This window comes from Myotis nattereri, assembly GCF_964212035.1.
Source record: "Myotis nattereri genome assembly, chromosome: 15".
In the NCBI taxonomy this organism is placed as follows: Eukaryota; Metazoa; Chordata; class Mammalia; order Chiroptera; family Vespertilionidae; genus Myotis; species Myotis nattereri.
The window spans coordinates 7,157,699-7,171,241 of NC_138090.1; the positions used below are offsets into that span (position 1 = coordinate 7,157,699).

Sequence of the window (13,543 nt, forward strand, 5' to 3'; positions counted from 1 at the left end):
GGCTCTCCCAGGTGCAGGATTGCAGGCAGAGGCCTGCACCCGGCTGTGTAGCCAGCAGGGGGCAGCAGAGTGCCAGGCCAACAGGAAAGGGCCGATTCAGACTTATTCTGGGGAAGTTTCCCCCCACGGCTGGGAGACAGGTGAGAGGCGGCCCCCCCATCCCCTGTCTCAGCCACACTCCCAGCTGTCCTGTGGATGCCTCCAAGCCGACAGCTGCAGGATGCCAGGACCCCACCTCACAGACACGGCCACCACTCTGCTGCCCCAGAGCCCAGCCTGCTCCCCGCCCCCGGAGGCCTTCAGGGACAGGACTGGACGAGCCGTCCCCCATCCTCCCCTGAGGGCTCTGAGCACACCTCACTCCCTGCAGCACCCCCAGTGCTGGTGGCCAGGACGAGCGACCCGACCCAGTGGGTTCAGCCCCAATCGGAGGGAGGACCCCACTGGGCACAGGCTCCCTCAAGGCTGGGACCAAATTTAGGCCCACACACCCCATGGCGGGGCGGGGGAGGGGGTCACCTGTGGCCAGCTCACTCACTCGGACAAGGCCAGGGCCCAGCCATGGTTGTGCCGAGCCGTGAGGAGCCTGCATGTCCCACCTGGAAGACGGAGGTGACGACACTGTCGATGGGTCAGTCGTGACGAGGGGAGGGGGGCACCGGCCCTACCCGTCGTGGATGGCCCTACCCGGCCACGCAACCCTTGCTCCGGCAGGTGTGGGGCTGTGGGCGAACCACCGGCAGCACCGGCCAACACCCTGCTCCTGGGGCTCACAAGACCTGTTCTTCAGACCACACGTGTGTAAAAAGGCTTTTATTTTAATATTAAAAATGGCTAAGCTTCCAAAAGTTCTTAAATAGGCTTTCAGAGGAGCAAATGCCAGGAGGCCAGTGAGCAAGGAGCGAGCCTGGTGCCAGGCGGATGGGGGAGCAGCAGAGGCCCCACCCCCTGGCCTCCTGCCAGCCATAAATAACCCGGCCGCCAGCAGGCAGGCCGCGCTATGTACACAACGAACACTACCCATGCCCGGTGCGGGCCCTGGAGGACTGCCCCCAGGTGCCCACCACCCAGCCCGGCCCACGGTTCCTGTGCCTGCCGGGCTCAGCCACCCACCGCAGAGGGCGCCCTGCAGGCTGGGAGGGGTGGGCCAGCCCAGGCGAGGGCCACCTCCTGGCACTGCCGCCCTCCCCACGAGGGACCACTCGGAGGGTCTGGGCTGCCCTTCCAGCCCACGTCGTTTGCGCCAAGAGCACAGCCGAGAGACACCGTTTCCTTGTGAACATGTTTCTCATCTCGGGAGACACGAGGGGCCGCCTCTCTGGCCTCCGCCTCCCAGGCCCCCAGCGCTGCGGCGGGAGCAGGCCCGCGAGGCCTCGGGACCCAGACCCTGGCACGGCAGGGCGGACGCGTCCATCACACAGGCAGCGGCCTGGACTTCCCTGCAGGGGGGAGGGGGCTCGTTAGCCTCCATTGAGAGCAGGAGGGAGGCAAGCGGAAGCACACAAGACAGACAGCAGGCAGCAGGACGGACCCAGCCCTGAGCAGCAGGCCCCCGGCACAGCCCGACAACCCAAGGCGAGGTCAGGCGCGGGCAGCCCTGGGCCACTGGCCCCCACTCACCTGGAGACGGCAGCCCCAGCCTCAGGCTGAAATCAAAGCAACAGGCGTCTCACTGGCGGGCTTGCCTCGGGCCAGGACCCCCATGATCCGCTGTCCCCCCCCTCCCTGCCCCCCGCCTTTGTACCCCAAGCACTGGCTGGGCCAGCCGTTCTCAACCTGTGGGTCGCGACCCCTTTGGGGGTCAAAGGACCCTTTCACAGGGATCGCCTAAGACCATCGGAAAATACATATATAATTACATTACGATTCATCACAGTAGCAAAATTAGTTATGAAGTAGCAACAAAAATAATTCTATGGTTGGGGGTCACCACAACACGAGGAACTGTACTAAAGGGTCGCGGCATTAGGAAGGTTGAGAACCACTGGGCTGGCCTTTCTGTGAGTGGGGCAAGTTGGGGGCGGGAGGCCTGGATCCCAGTCCTCTGGCCAGGCCCGCTCCTCATCGAGGACGTGGGGTGAGCCCTGCCCATCGGGGCTGGTGACGCAGACCTGCTCTGACGGGGGCATTGCAGGAGCCCAGCCAGCCCAGCCAGGGACACTCATGTCCTGGGCCCGAGTCACCAGCCCACTCGGAGCCCGTGGAGGGGGCTCTTCGGCTTCCCTCTGTGAAACAGACACGGCACCATCTGCCCCCGCTAACGCCCAGGGCCAGGGAAGGCTGTGAAACAGGCTCTGGAGAAGTTTTAGAAACTTTTTTTAAAAAGAAAAGTTTTTAAAAAGCCTGTCCGGGTAAGGGCAGTGCCGTGGCTGTGACTGGCCTGGGGGTGGCTCCCCGCCCGCCCGCCCGCCCCCAAATGCTCACCCGAGGGCTGCAGCCTCCTCCGGATGGAGCCTGGGCGGCTGGAGGGCCCAGAGCCGGGGGCCGAATGGGCTCGGGTGGAGCCCGGTGGCGTCTGGCAGGCCGGCTCCCACTGTGGGCAGGGGGAGCAGGTGGGTGGGGCCTGCTCCCTGCACCCGTCCACCACGCTTCCCTCCCCTCCCCTCCCAGCCTCCTGACAGGCTCCCGCGTCTGCAAAATGGCTGCCGTGACGGCACCACGCTGGTTATTGCGAGAGTTAAACGAGGTAACTAGTCAATGCCGAGCACCTGTGCGCCACCCCACGCCCCGCCCACCCCCAGCCGGCGGACGGCCCCACGGGCACCTCCAAGGCCAAGCACTACTTTTGCTACTGGGTTTGGGTTCAAGTTTTGGCTCCAGCCCCTCTGGCATCCCCCGCCCCCCGCCCCGCCCCAGGCTGTCACCCCTCCCAGTCCCTCCCTCCGGCCCCTGACCGGGAAGTGCCCCCAGCAGGCCTGAGCCAGCCCCCTACCTCCAGGTGTTCTTGGCTGGACCAGGACCCCAGCTCTGCCCTGCGGGCCCCGGGGCCCAGCTCCACAGAGCGCACCCTCTCAGCAAACTTGAGGGAGTAGAGGGTCTCGCTGGTGTTCTTCTCCACGGGGGACACCTAGGGGACACGAGTGCTCACTCCCCACCCCAGGCTGCTGCCCCCACAGAAGGAGGGGCAGCAAGCTCACCAGAGGGCGCTCACGGCCAGGGGACTCTGGCCCAAGCGAAGGAACTTGGGAGGCACACGGGGGGGGGGGGGGGGGGGGGGGGCCCTGTCGGGGTGCATGTCACCGACTTTGGAGCTGCTGAGGGTCCCTTCCCTGCACAGCCTGGGTACCCAGAAGGGGCCCCGGCCTTGGTGCTGGCCAAGCCCCCCCCCCCAACCGAGGCCTCACCTGCACCACCATGAGGGTCTTGCTGTCCCCGCTAAGCGAGTCCTGCAGGAGGTAGGTGAGCTTGGAGTTGCGGAAGGGCACGTGGCCCTGGCGGGAGCGCAGCGCCGCGATGACGTCCCCCAGGGCCGACAGCGACTTGTTGATGTGCTGCGCCTCCCGCAGGCGGCTGCCCTCGGCCCCCGACTTGCCCACGCGCTCCGAGCCGGCCAAGTCCACCAGGTTCAGCTTCCCTGTGGGAGGGCGCTGGGCAGGTCAAGGGCGCCCCAGAGGCGGGCATGGGGGGGGGGCTGGGCAGGCCGCCCCGGGCCCTCCCTCACCCGTGGTGCGGAGGCCGGTGCTGCAGTCCACGCCCCGCACGGTCACGATGAGCAGGGCGTGCGAGCGGGAGCTGTGCTCGTTCAGGTTGGTGAACTCCGTGGTGCGGTTGGTGTGGCCGAACTCAAACACCTGGGGGCGGGCAGAGGTCCAGACAGGGCTGAGCGGGGCCTTGGGATCGCCCGTCCCCAGTACCCGCCCCAGGGAGGGGGTCACCCTCTGCGTGGCACAGAGGCGGAAACAGGCTCAGAAAGCTCCGTGCGGGGGCTCCCCACACTCCCCGCCCCGTCCCCCCAGCTCCACACCTTGTTGATGTCGTCCACGCTCTGCACCCGGAACTCCGTCAGCCCTGGCACGTACAGCTGCCCGCTGCCGTCGGGGCACAGCCGGATCTCCAGCTTCTCCTGGGGCTCCTGCCCCAACAGGTCCCTGCCGGGGTGGGGGTGGAGGGGACTACAGTCACGCTCTCCTCCTGTGTCTGCTGGCTCTGTACCTGCCCCAAACCTGGAAGGTCCCCCATCCAACCACACCCCTTCCTGGACACTGGGCTAAGCCCCTCCTCCTCCTCCTCCTCCTCCTCCTCCTCCTCCTCCTCCTCCTCCCTGCACTCAGCCCACTGAAGGGCGGAGACCGACTGTCCCCCAAAAGGCCTGTGGTGGTGGTGCTCCTGCCCCCACAGTGCACTGGCCGCTGCGGACAGGCCCCCCACAGCCCACTCTCACTTATCACACCTGGGCAGCCTGCGGGTATGGGAGGAGCTTCCAGGGGAAAAGGAACTCCTCAGGTGGGCAGCCTAGGGCTAGGGAGCAGAGAGAGAGCCCTCCTCCCTGCCCTCCTCCCCTGCCCGCTGGTGGGGGAAGGGCCTGGGGCCAGCAGACGCTCCGAGCTGAGTCCTGGTGTACAGCCCCCCACTCCTTCCAGGAGACTCCCATTCCCATCCCACCTGGCTCGACACAGTCCTGAGACCACAAAGCTTCCCGGAGGCATGTGCCACCCCAGGGCCGCCCATCTGAGGGCTCACACCTGAGAACCGCCCACCTGAGGGCCCTCCACCTGCTGGCCTCCCCCCCACCACCACACCCCCCCCTCCCCCAGCCTCCAACCTGAGGGCCTCGTTGTAGATCTCGGCCGCGCTGACGGTGATGGTGAACTCCCAGTCGGAGGCCTTCTCCTGCACCTCGGAGAAGAGCAGCTGCAGGGCCCGCTGGTTGATGCCTGGGTTCTCAGGGGTTCCCTGGGGGCAGAAGCAAGGCCCCGTGAGCTGGGCCCCTCCCCACCATGAGGGGTGGCCCATGCAGATGCTCACAGGGTGCCTGTGGCCCCCAGCCTCCCTGCCGAAAGCCTCCGTCTGCAGGCTGGTCTGTCCCCAAACCCCCTCCCCCCACTGCAAGCAACTTCATTCACCTGCTTGGGCCTGTTTCCCACCTTTAAAATGGTACCACCTGCCGGACTGCCCTAGACAGAGCAGGGCGCCCAGGTGAAACGCCGGCGGGGGCAGCACACGGCTGCTGGGAGCCAGATGTGTACCTGGCCCTGGTGAGCCGCCTGGGACGGACACGGGGAACCCGATTTCCCTGCCGCTGCCCACATGGGGCCGATATCGGGGAGGCCGTGAGCCGGGCTCTAGGTGGTGGAGGGGAGGCCCAGGCAGAGCCGGCAGGGACCCTGGGCCCCTGAGCTCCGGCCTTTCTGAGAGGAAATCTCACCTGGGCTCTCGCTTCCCCTGAGGGCCCCTCCCACCAAAGGGCCCTCTCACTCGCCTTGTCCCGACACCAGGACACGTGCCCTCCGTCTCTACCCAGGAAACCGCCCCGTCAAGAGCCAGGGAAATGCTGACAAACCAAAGACCCCCGGGGGCCAGCCTTCCATTTTCATCTACAGACAAGATTCTTCCTCCTCTAGAGGCCGGGTCCCCGAGGGGAGGGGACAGCCGCAAGCAGGGAGGAGGCAGGTAAGAGCAGGGCTCCCACCCACGACAGTCTTCACCGGCCAGTCTCTCCCACGGGGGCCGGGACCCCCTCCAGGACGGAGACCTGCCCTCATCCATCCTGGTAGCCCCAGGGCCCAGCCCGGGCAGCCGTAACGCAGGAGCCCAATAAATGCGTGTGGAGCCCAATCCTTCCATGAAGACTGACTCTGACTTCAGGCCAGGACCCTTCTGTGAGGTGGCTGTCGCCACCCCTGCCCCTCCTACCACGGGGACCATCCCAGTGCCCTTGGGCAAGGCGCCCCCTCTTCGGGCCCTGGTGGCAGGGAGGTTGTGAAGACCGAGTGAGGCACAACACACCCCGCAGAACCCTGAGCCCCCACCCGTGGCAGCCAGGGGAGGTCCTCACAGTCTGAACCCCGCCCCAGGCAGCGGGCACCCACCTCCATCGTGTACGTCTTGCCAGCACCCGTCTGGCCGTAGGCGAAGATGCAGACATTGAACCCATCGATGCAGGAGGTGATCAGGGCCTGCACCTCCTGGAAGACCTGGGGAGGGCACATGGGATGGACGGTGTGGGGCTGCAGGGGCTGCCGTGACCAGGGTCCCCACCAGCTCCTCGTCCAGCCACCCCCCCCCCCCCCCCGCCGCCCCCCGTGCCCGCTCCCTCCTTCAGCAACAACACAGCACGTGACTGTGGACAACGGCTCACTGTGGAGCAATCCAGGACTAACGAGTCAGGGGCACTGGACACCGATGGTGACCTCGCTGCCCAAAGACGGACGGGAAGGCAGGGCCGGCTTACTGCCCCCAGCACCTGAGCAAGGGGCCGCCCGCCCTGGAGCGCAGGACACCCGCCCCCACCCCTAGAGGGCGCAGCCAAATAAAGGCAGAGGCCAGTCACATGCCTGGCGCCTCCTCGCCCGCCTGCCTGACCGTGGGCAGAGGACGGGGGCAAAGGTAGAGCCGGGCTTAGAGAGAGGAGAGCACAGGCCCAACAGGCCTGGCAGGTTGGCCCTGGCAGGCATGAGACACGAGCAGATGCTGAGACCCCACGCCTCTCACAGGCTGCAGGGACCGGGCTCAGAGCTGCCCAGGGTCATGTGGCTGTGAGGAGCCACGTGGGTGGGCGGAGCTTCGGGGTGGGCGGGGCCACGTGGTGGGAGGGACTGTGCATGGATCTCTCCTTCCCAGCAGAGGCTTCTAAGGCCCTCAGGCTTTGCCTCCCACCCTCTTCTCTCCAGAAGGAAGGAGAGAGGGACCCTGACACCAGGCCTCTCTACCCCGTCTCCCCCAGGCTCACCCTGCTTTCTGCCCCCGTCCCCCCTCCCCCATCTGTCCCTTTCCTGGTGAGTCTCTGTGTCCCCCTCTCCCCACTGCTCTGTGCCTTCTCCCCACCCCACCTGAGAGCCACACTCACGTCCTGCTGGGAGGCCCTCGGGGAGAAGACCTTGTCCAGCTCGAAGGACACAGGCTTCCCCTTGTGCAGCAGGTGGATGACGGAGTCGTCGTCAGGATCGAAGGTCACCGCGTTGCTCGCCTCGGGCCCGTCCCCATCCTCCTTGGTGACTGGCCGGACACGGGCAATCACCCGGATGTTGCCTGGGTGGGTGGGGGAGCAGAGAAGGGGACAGGCTGGGTCAAGACCAGGCGGCTTCCGTGCTGGTGCCGCTGGAATCCTCAGCAGGCTAATGGCTCAGGAGCCTCCTGCCTTCTAAGCAAGGCCCCCGGGGCCACACAGCTCTTATCAGTCACTCACACTGTAGTATGAATTCGCTTATTGGTACATTTTCTTCCTGAGCAAACCAGTGGAGGGTGGGAGCTTCCCCTTGGGGACAGGGAGAAAGGTCAGTTGTGGGATCGTGTGGATAGGAGGGGGGGACGCCCTGGGAATTGCTGGCAGACAGGCTGCCTTCGGGGGGCGGGGTGTGTGGAGGTGTGTATCTTCAACCCCTCCGGTGGGATCCCAGTGCCCCTGGAATGAAGAGAAAACTCCCCACCACAGCTCGCCGGGGCCCACGTCCCCCTCCACCTGTCCACGCCAACTCCCAGCCCAGGTCTCAGGTCTAGCTTTGCCTCCTCCAGGAAGCCCCCCCCGAAACCCCTCCTCCCCAGCCCTGGTAACGGAACTCCTGTCGGGGTTCTTTGGCTGCTGGAGGGTCACTGTCTGCCCTCCCAGCGGAAGTGAGCGCCCTGCGGCAGGGATGGCGTCTGTGGGCCACAGCCAGGTCTCCGCGTCTGGAGCAGCTCCTGGCACAGGACAGGCGGAGGCTCCCTAGGCCTTTGTGCCATGAACGGGTGAAACCTCAGGCGTGGCCCGGCCCTAGGTCAGAACAGGTGGCGTTCCAGCCCCTCGCCACCCAGGCCTGCTGTGGACACTGGCAAGGGCCTCGGGGTTGGACAGATCCAAGCCCTGACTGCTCTGTGTCTCCGTGGCTTTATCCTCAAAGATGGAAAGACAACAGCTCCTCCGTGACAGGGCATAGCTCCAAGGAGCGGTGCTGGGGGCCGTGGGGAGGGGCAGGATCACCCCTGCGCCAGGTAGAGGACCCCTGTGCCGGCACCCGCCCCCCGCCCGCCCGCAGTCACCTTTCAGCCGCACGAGCTCGTTGTGGCATTTCTTGCGCAGCTGCAGCTCCCGGCGGTACTTGCGCAGCAGCTCCTGGTTGTTGCTGTTGACCTCCTCGATGGCCTGGCCGATCTGGTGGGGGACACGCAGCACCGTCGGGGGGCAGCTCCACAGGCTGCCTGCCCCCCGGCTGGCTGAGCACTGTCCCCGGCCCTGGGCTGAGTCCCCTCTGGGGAGTGGGGGGGGGTGCTGCTACCAGTTCCATTTTACAAAGAAGGAAACGGAGCCCCCCGAGAGGCTGAGCCCATAGTTAAGGTTGCCCGGCTGCACAAGCAAAGAGCGGCATCTCAGCTTCACGCCACAGCATTCGCACTCGACCTCAGATTCCGCTGGACCCAAACCCCAGCTCCACCCTGAGTAGCTGGGACCCGAGGCAACAGGCTCCACGTCTTCAAGTCTCCGTTTTCCCATCTGTAAAGTGGGGCTAACAGCATCCAACTCGTGTGGATCCGTAGGAGCCGGTAGGCAAAGATCTCCACGCTGCGTTTCGCAGGGGAAAGCAGCAGGATGCCGGGCACACGCCCCTATGCTGCCCTGTGGGTAAGAGGGCACAGGACGCCCGGGAATTGCTGGCACAGAGGCCGCCTTCAGGGAGCAGGATGGCAGAGTCCTTTCCTTCTCTCTGATGCCCTTCTTCCTACCATGTCCATGTTGTACTGACATCATATTTTAAAGAAGAACTATTTTCTACTCCTAAAATACATCCGTCTCTCTGCCCTGCAGAGCCATCATTCAGATCCAGGGAGCCGGCGACTATGGAAGGCTCAGCGTGTGGGAGGCACGTGAGAGACACTGGCTGTTCTCACATCGCACAAGCGCAGCTGGCAACTTCACTTCAAGCTCGCAGATGTACGATGTAGGTAGCATGTCTGAGATATGAGGCTGTGACATGTTTGGGTTCAAGAGTCAGAATAGAACAAATGCCCAGATGCCTGCACCTGAGCAGACTTTTTCAAACAGGGTCTGGGTGGCAGTGTGTGTGTGTGTGTGGGGGGGGTGGGGGGGTGGGGGGTGGGAGTGGACAGTTGTCTGGGGCTCGGTCTGCATTTTGGAAGAGCTCTTGGGTGGATGCAGCCTGTGCTCAAGGGCTCAAGGCCTCTCCCAGCTCCACCCCCAGGGCTGGCACTCACCTCGGCCTTGACGCCCTTGAGGGCCTCCTGCAGCAGCAGGGGGAAGCCGCGCACCTGCCTCTTGAGCCCGTTGTAGTCGTTGGTGAGGGTCCGCAGCGCTGGCTGCAGCGTCAGCAGGTTGGTCCGGACGCCTATGGGACGGGAGGGGAGTCAGGCGGGCGGGGTGAGGGGTGCAGCGCGGGGCAGGCCGGGGCCCAGGTGGCGGCTCACCTGCCAGGTTCTCGTGCACGGCCTTCATCTCCACCTGGGCCCTGGCGAAGGCCTCCTCGATGGCCCGGTTCTTGTCCTCCTCCAGGGACTGCATCTCCTCCAGCATCTGCCCGTGCGCCCGCTCCAGCTCCGCCTCGTACATGGCGATCTGGCGGCCAAGGCCAGAGGCTCAGTACATGGGGCTGGGCTGGGGGGGGGGGGTGCCAGAAAGAAGCCCTGTCTCTTCTTACCCCCCTCCCCCTCACACACGCATGCACATGCACACGCAGGAGAGGGGTAGGATGGCCATCTCTCTCCCCCACGGAGCCATGAGCTCCATGCAGCTACTTCCCTACGTTGCTCTAGCACCAACCTGGGTCCTGGCACATAACAGGTGCCCCGGGAGCGTGTTTGCTACGACACTGACTAGAGCCCCTTTCAAGAGCGGGTGTGCTGGGCCCGAGGCCTCTGTGAGAAGAGCCTCTTGCGAGTCGGTCCCTGAGCCGCACTGTGAGGTGTGATCACATCATCTTATAGATGAGGAAACACAGACTCCGACAAAACTGGCCCTTGGTCACACGGTCAGCGGGAAGAGGAGGGACCGGAGCCTGGGTCTGTGGCCTGTACGAGAGGCTGCCCTCTGCTGCGTGCCCGTCCTGCCCCACAGCCATGCGCACCCCCACACGCACCCCCACACGCACCCCCCCACGGCCTGCGCACCTGGGCCCGCAGCTGTGCGGTCAGCTGGTGCGAGCTCTGCAGCTGCTGCTCCATCTCCTTCAGCACCTGTCTCTGCATGGCCACCTGCTCCTGCAGGTGCTGGTTCCGGGTCTGGGACTCGTTGAGGGCCTGCTTGGTCTTGGACGACTCCACCTCCACCGTTTTGATGACATACTGCGGGCGCAAGAGGGAGGGGAGCATGGGAGTGTGAGTGCGCCTCGACCTCACTCCGAGGCCCTGGGACTCAGCTGGCCTGGGGGGGTGGACCCTCAGGGACACCCCACCAAGAGCCCATGAAAAAACCAGCGACACTGCGAGGTCCTGGCTTCCCGGATTGCTGCCGGGGCCTCCTGGGACCTTCTCCTCTTTTTTTAAAAAAATATATTTTATTGATTTTTTACAGAGAGGAAGGGAGAGAGATAGAGAGTTAGAAACATCGATGAGAGAGAAACATCGATCAGCTGCTTCTGCACACTCCCCACTGGAGATGTGCCTGCAACCAAGGTACATGCCCTTGACCGGAATCAAACCTGGGACCTTTAAGTCCGCAGGCCGACGCTCTATCCACTGAGCCAAACCGGTTAGGGCACCTTCTCTTAATGAGCCACTATGAGCCCGGCTGTGGCCCCAGCCTTGGCACAGAGCAGAGAGAGCAAAGATGAGGGCACCCGGTGATGCCCTATGTCCATGCCTGGCCTGCGGTGGGCACCTCCACCATCGGTTGCCGGATGCCTACTGTGTGCCTGGCCCTGGAGAGCACGAGGGGTGGGGACAGGCCAGAGACTGCCTGAGTGCAGACCCGGAGCGCCGCCTTCACCACTCACACCTGCTCCTGCATGCCAGCCCTGCCCCGGGCACCAGGGCCCAAGCCCCGAGGCACCGCCCAGGCTCCCACCTTGATGGGCGGCGACTGGGCCCGCAGGCTGGCGATGGTCTCGTGGCTGTCGCGCAGGCGCCGGCTGAGCCGCTCCTCCTCCTGCGCCTTCTCGGCCAGGCAGTCCTTGAGCCGCAGCTCCACCTCGGCCAGCCGGTCCGTCTTCTGCTGCACCTCCAGGTTCAGCTCGGAGAGCATGCTCTTGTTCTCCGCCACCTCCAGCTGCAGCTGGGCCAGCCGGGCCCGGAGCTGGGCGCTCTCCTGCAGCCGGGGGGACGGGCCAGGACCCGGGTGAGGCAGACAGACAGGCGGACCAGCCGGCAGGGTCCCTGTGAGGAGCTGGGACCCTGTGAGGCAGGGGCCCTCGGGGACCCCCTGGCCCTGTGCTCACCTGGCTGTGCTCGCAGCCCGCGCAGGGGGCCGCCGGCTTGGCACGCAGCTCCTGCAGCTCGGCCTCGCAGCGCCGCATCTCCTGCCTCAGTCGCTCATTCTCCACCATCAGCAGGTCCCGGTGCTTCTCCAGGTCCGTGCCTCCCTGCGGAGTCAGCCCACATGTCAGGGGGCATGTGGCCGGGTGGTCACGGGGAAGCAAGGGGGGGCGGGCAGAGTGTGTGCACGGGCAGGGGGGAGGGCAGAGAAAGACAGAGGGGAGAAAAGGGAAAGGAAGGCGAGTGAGGGAGAGAAGGGGCTCAGGAGATAAAGATGAAGACAGGAGAGAAAGATGGAGAGGGCGGAGAGACAGGGACTGCGCCGGCAGCACCCCACCCCGGCATCCTACTTTCCTGAGTGTGAAAGTCACAAGTCGTATTTATACAGAGTTCACACTCCTATTTCCCATCGCAAGGGAGAAGTCACCTCCGCCCCAGGGGCGTCACGTGACCTCGGAGGGCCTAGTGAAGGCGGTAAGTATCCAGGAGCATTTCCCAGGCAGGACGCTGGCCCCCTTGGGCTGCTGGGCTCACACCCCTCACCCCTGCCTGGAGGCCAGACTGCGCATCCGCCCCGCCCGCCCGCTGCCCCTGCGGGAGGCGATGGTGGCCTCACCAGCTCTGATCGGAGGCGGCTCACTTCCTGGGCCTGGCTGATGAGCTTCTCCTTCAGGCTCTCCACCTGCCAGCACAAAGCCAGGGTCACAATGAGCCCTGCTCGCCTCCAGCCCACGCCCAGGCCTCGGCCCAGCCCTCCCTGTGTCCGAGCATCAGGCCACACCTGGGACTCCAGGTGAGAGACACCTGGCCGGGGCCTGCCAGCCTTCGGCACCCTCTCCCACCCAGGACCCCGCGGCCTGAGCTCCCAGGCAAGTCTGCGGGCAGATGCAGCGGGTGTTGCGACCCCTGCACCCTCCGGGCTCACGCCAGGGGCAGCTCACCGGGAGGCTCAGGGGGCTGCCCTTCAGGATGCGTGCCTTGCACAGGCCCCCGCGAAGGCCTGTGCCTACTTCTGTGTCTGTAACTTTATATTCTTTGCTCCTAAAAGGCTCCCCAGATTGTGCAAACGGCAGGCACTAGGAAGCCAGGCCATCCTTGCCAGCCCCTAGGACTCTCCATGTTGAGTGGTTCCTGGTGAGGCTGCCTGCGGAGGCGGGTCTGCCAGTGAGCAGGGCACATCTGGGGCCTGTGTCCCCAGCTCCCAGCCTGCCTTACAGGCAAGGGTGACCTGGCTCGGCGGGAGCCCTGGGCGGGAAACCAGCCCCCAGCGGGCAGATCCCAGGATGGCGACCCTCCCTGGAGCCGACCTCCAGCCGCCCGCAGACCCTCTCCTTGGAAAAGAACCCAAAATGCACACAAGGACTTTGACGCGAGCACGTTTGCCGTCTTCCTGGCAGAGCATTCTGGAATGCGCGCCCCACGCCCTGGACTCACCCTGAGGAGGGTTAGAGGTGGGGCTTTCACATCCGGCCACGGAACACTGTGCCCCATTTCTAAACAACAGGTGCCAAAGCCCCTGCCTCCAGGGCCACCAGGTAAGGCAGGTGAGGGGCAGTGTGGACTGCACCCCCAAGATCACCTGCAGGAGGCAGCCACCATGCCCCCTGCGGACGGGGCCAGGAGGACACGGGCTCCGTGTCGCCAACCTTCTGACCGTTCCAAAGAGGCCAGACATTGGGGTTCCCGGGGTGCACTGGTCTTGGAGGCAAAGGCCCTGACACCAGCGCTGTTGCTCATGATCGGGGACAAGGATTCCAAAACACAGACCCCGAGAGGGGCTGGGAGGCCCAACCTGGCTTCCCAAGTCCTCCTGGTGGACAAGCGGAGGGTGGGGGGCGCGAAGGGCACAGCCAGGAGAACACAGGACAGGACCAGGTGGTCCCGGAGGCTCCATTCCTACAGCCCCTTCCCCCACCCTGCATGTGCTGGGCCATGGGCCACGCAGGTGGCAAAGCCCATGCCACTCTCTGCACCATCCGGTACCCCT

The 13,543-nt window shown here is 65.2% G+C and overlaps 2 protein-coding genes across 7 annotated transcripts in view; one reads left to right on the top strand and one right to left on the bottom strand.

The window, feature by feature from the left end:
* NLRC5 (NLR family CARD domain containing 5) overlaps window positions 1-13,543 on the top strand; it is a 940,085-nt gene that overhangs the window by 485,786 nt on the left and 440,756 nt on the right. The window lies entirely within an intron of this gene.
* KIFC3 (kinesin family member C3) overlaps window positions 788-13,543 on the bottom strand; it is a 35,307-nt gene continuing 22,551 nt past the window's right edge. For 3 of the 6 annotated variants that reach the window (XM_081108566.1, XM_081108569.1, XM_081108567.1), the window contains 17 exons: window positions 12,173-12,238; window positions 11,520-11,663; window positions 11,150-11,389; window positions 10,255-10,428; window positions 9,556-9,703; window positions 9,346-9,476; window positions 8,176-8,287; window positions 7,007-7,188; window positions 6,030-6,134; window positions 4,763-4,893; window positions 3,965-4,088; window positions 3,662-3,791; window positions 3,345-3,574; window positions 2,933-3,067; window positions 2,425-2,533; window positions 1,621-1,646; window positions 799-1,439 (listed from right to left, as the gene is read on the bottom strand). In XM_081108566.1, the coding sequence (XP_080964692.1) occupies window positions 1,642-1,646; window positions 2,425-2,533; window positions 2,933-3,067; window positions 3,345-3,574; window positions 3,662-3,791; window positions 3,965-4,088; window positions 4,763-4,893; window positions 6,030-6,134; window positions 7,007-7,188; window positions 8,176-8,287; window positions 9,346-9,476; window positions 9,556-9,703; window positions 10,255-10,428; window positions 11,150-11,389; window positions 11,520-11,663; window positions 12,173-12,238 (2,166 nt within the window). In that variant the 3' untranslated portion in view covers window positions 799-1,439; window positions 1,621-1,641. Of the gene's footprint in view, window positions 1,440-1,620; window positions 1,647-2,424; window positions 2,534-2,932; window positions 3,068-3,344; window positions 3,575-3,661; window positions 3,792-3,964; window positions 4,089-4,762; window positions 4,894-6,029; window positions 6,135-7,006; window positions 7,189-8,175; window positions 8,288-9,345; window positions 9,477-9,555; window positions 9,704-10,254; window positions 10,429-11,149; window positions 11,390-11,519; window positions 11,664-12,172; window positions 12,239-13,543 lie in introns of all 6 variants that reach the window. The other 3 variants (XM_081108565.1, XM_081108570.1, XM_081108568.1) reach the window with 1 other exon arrangement.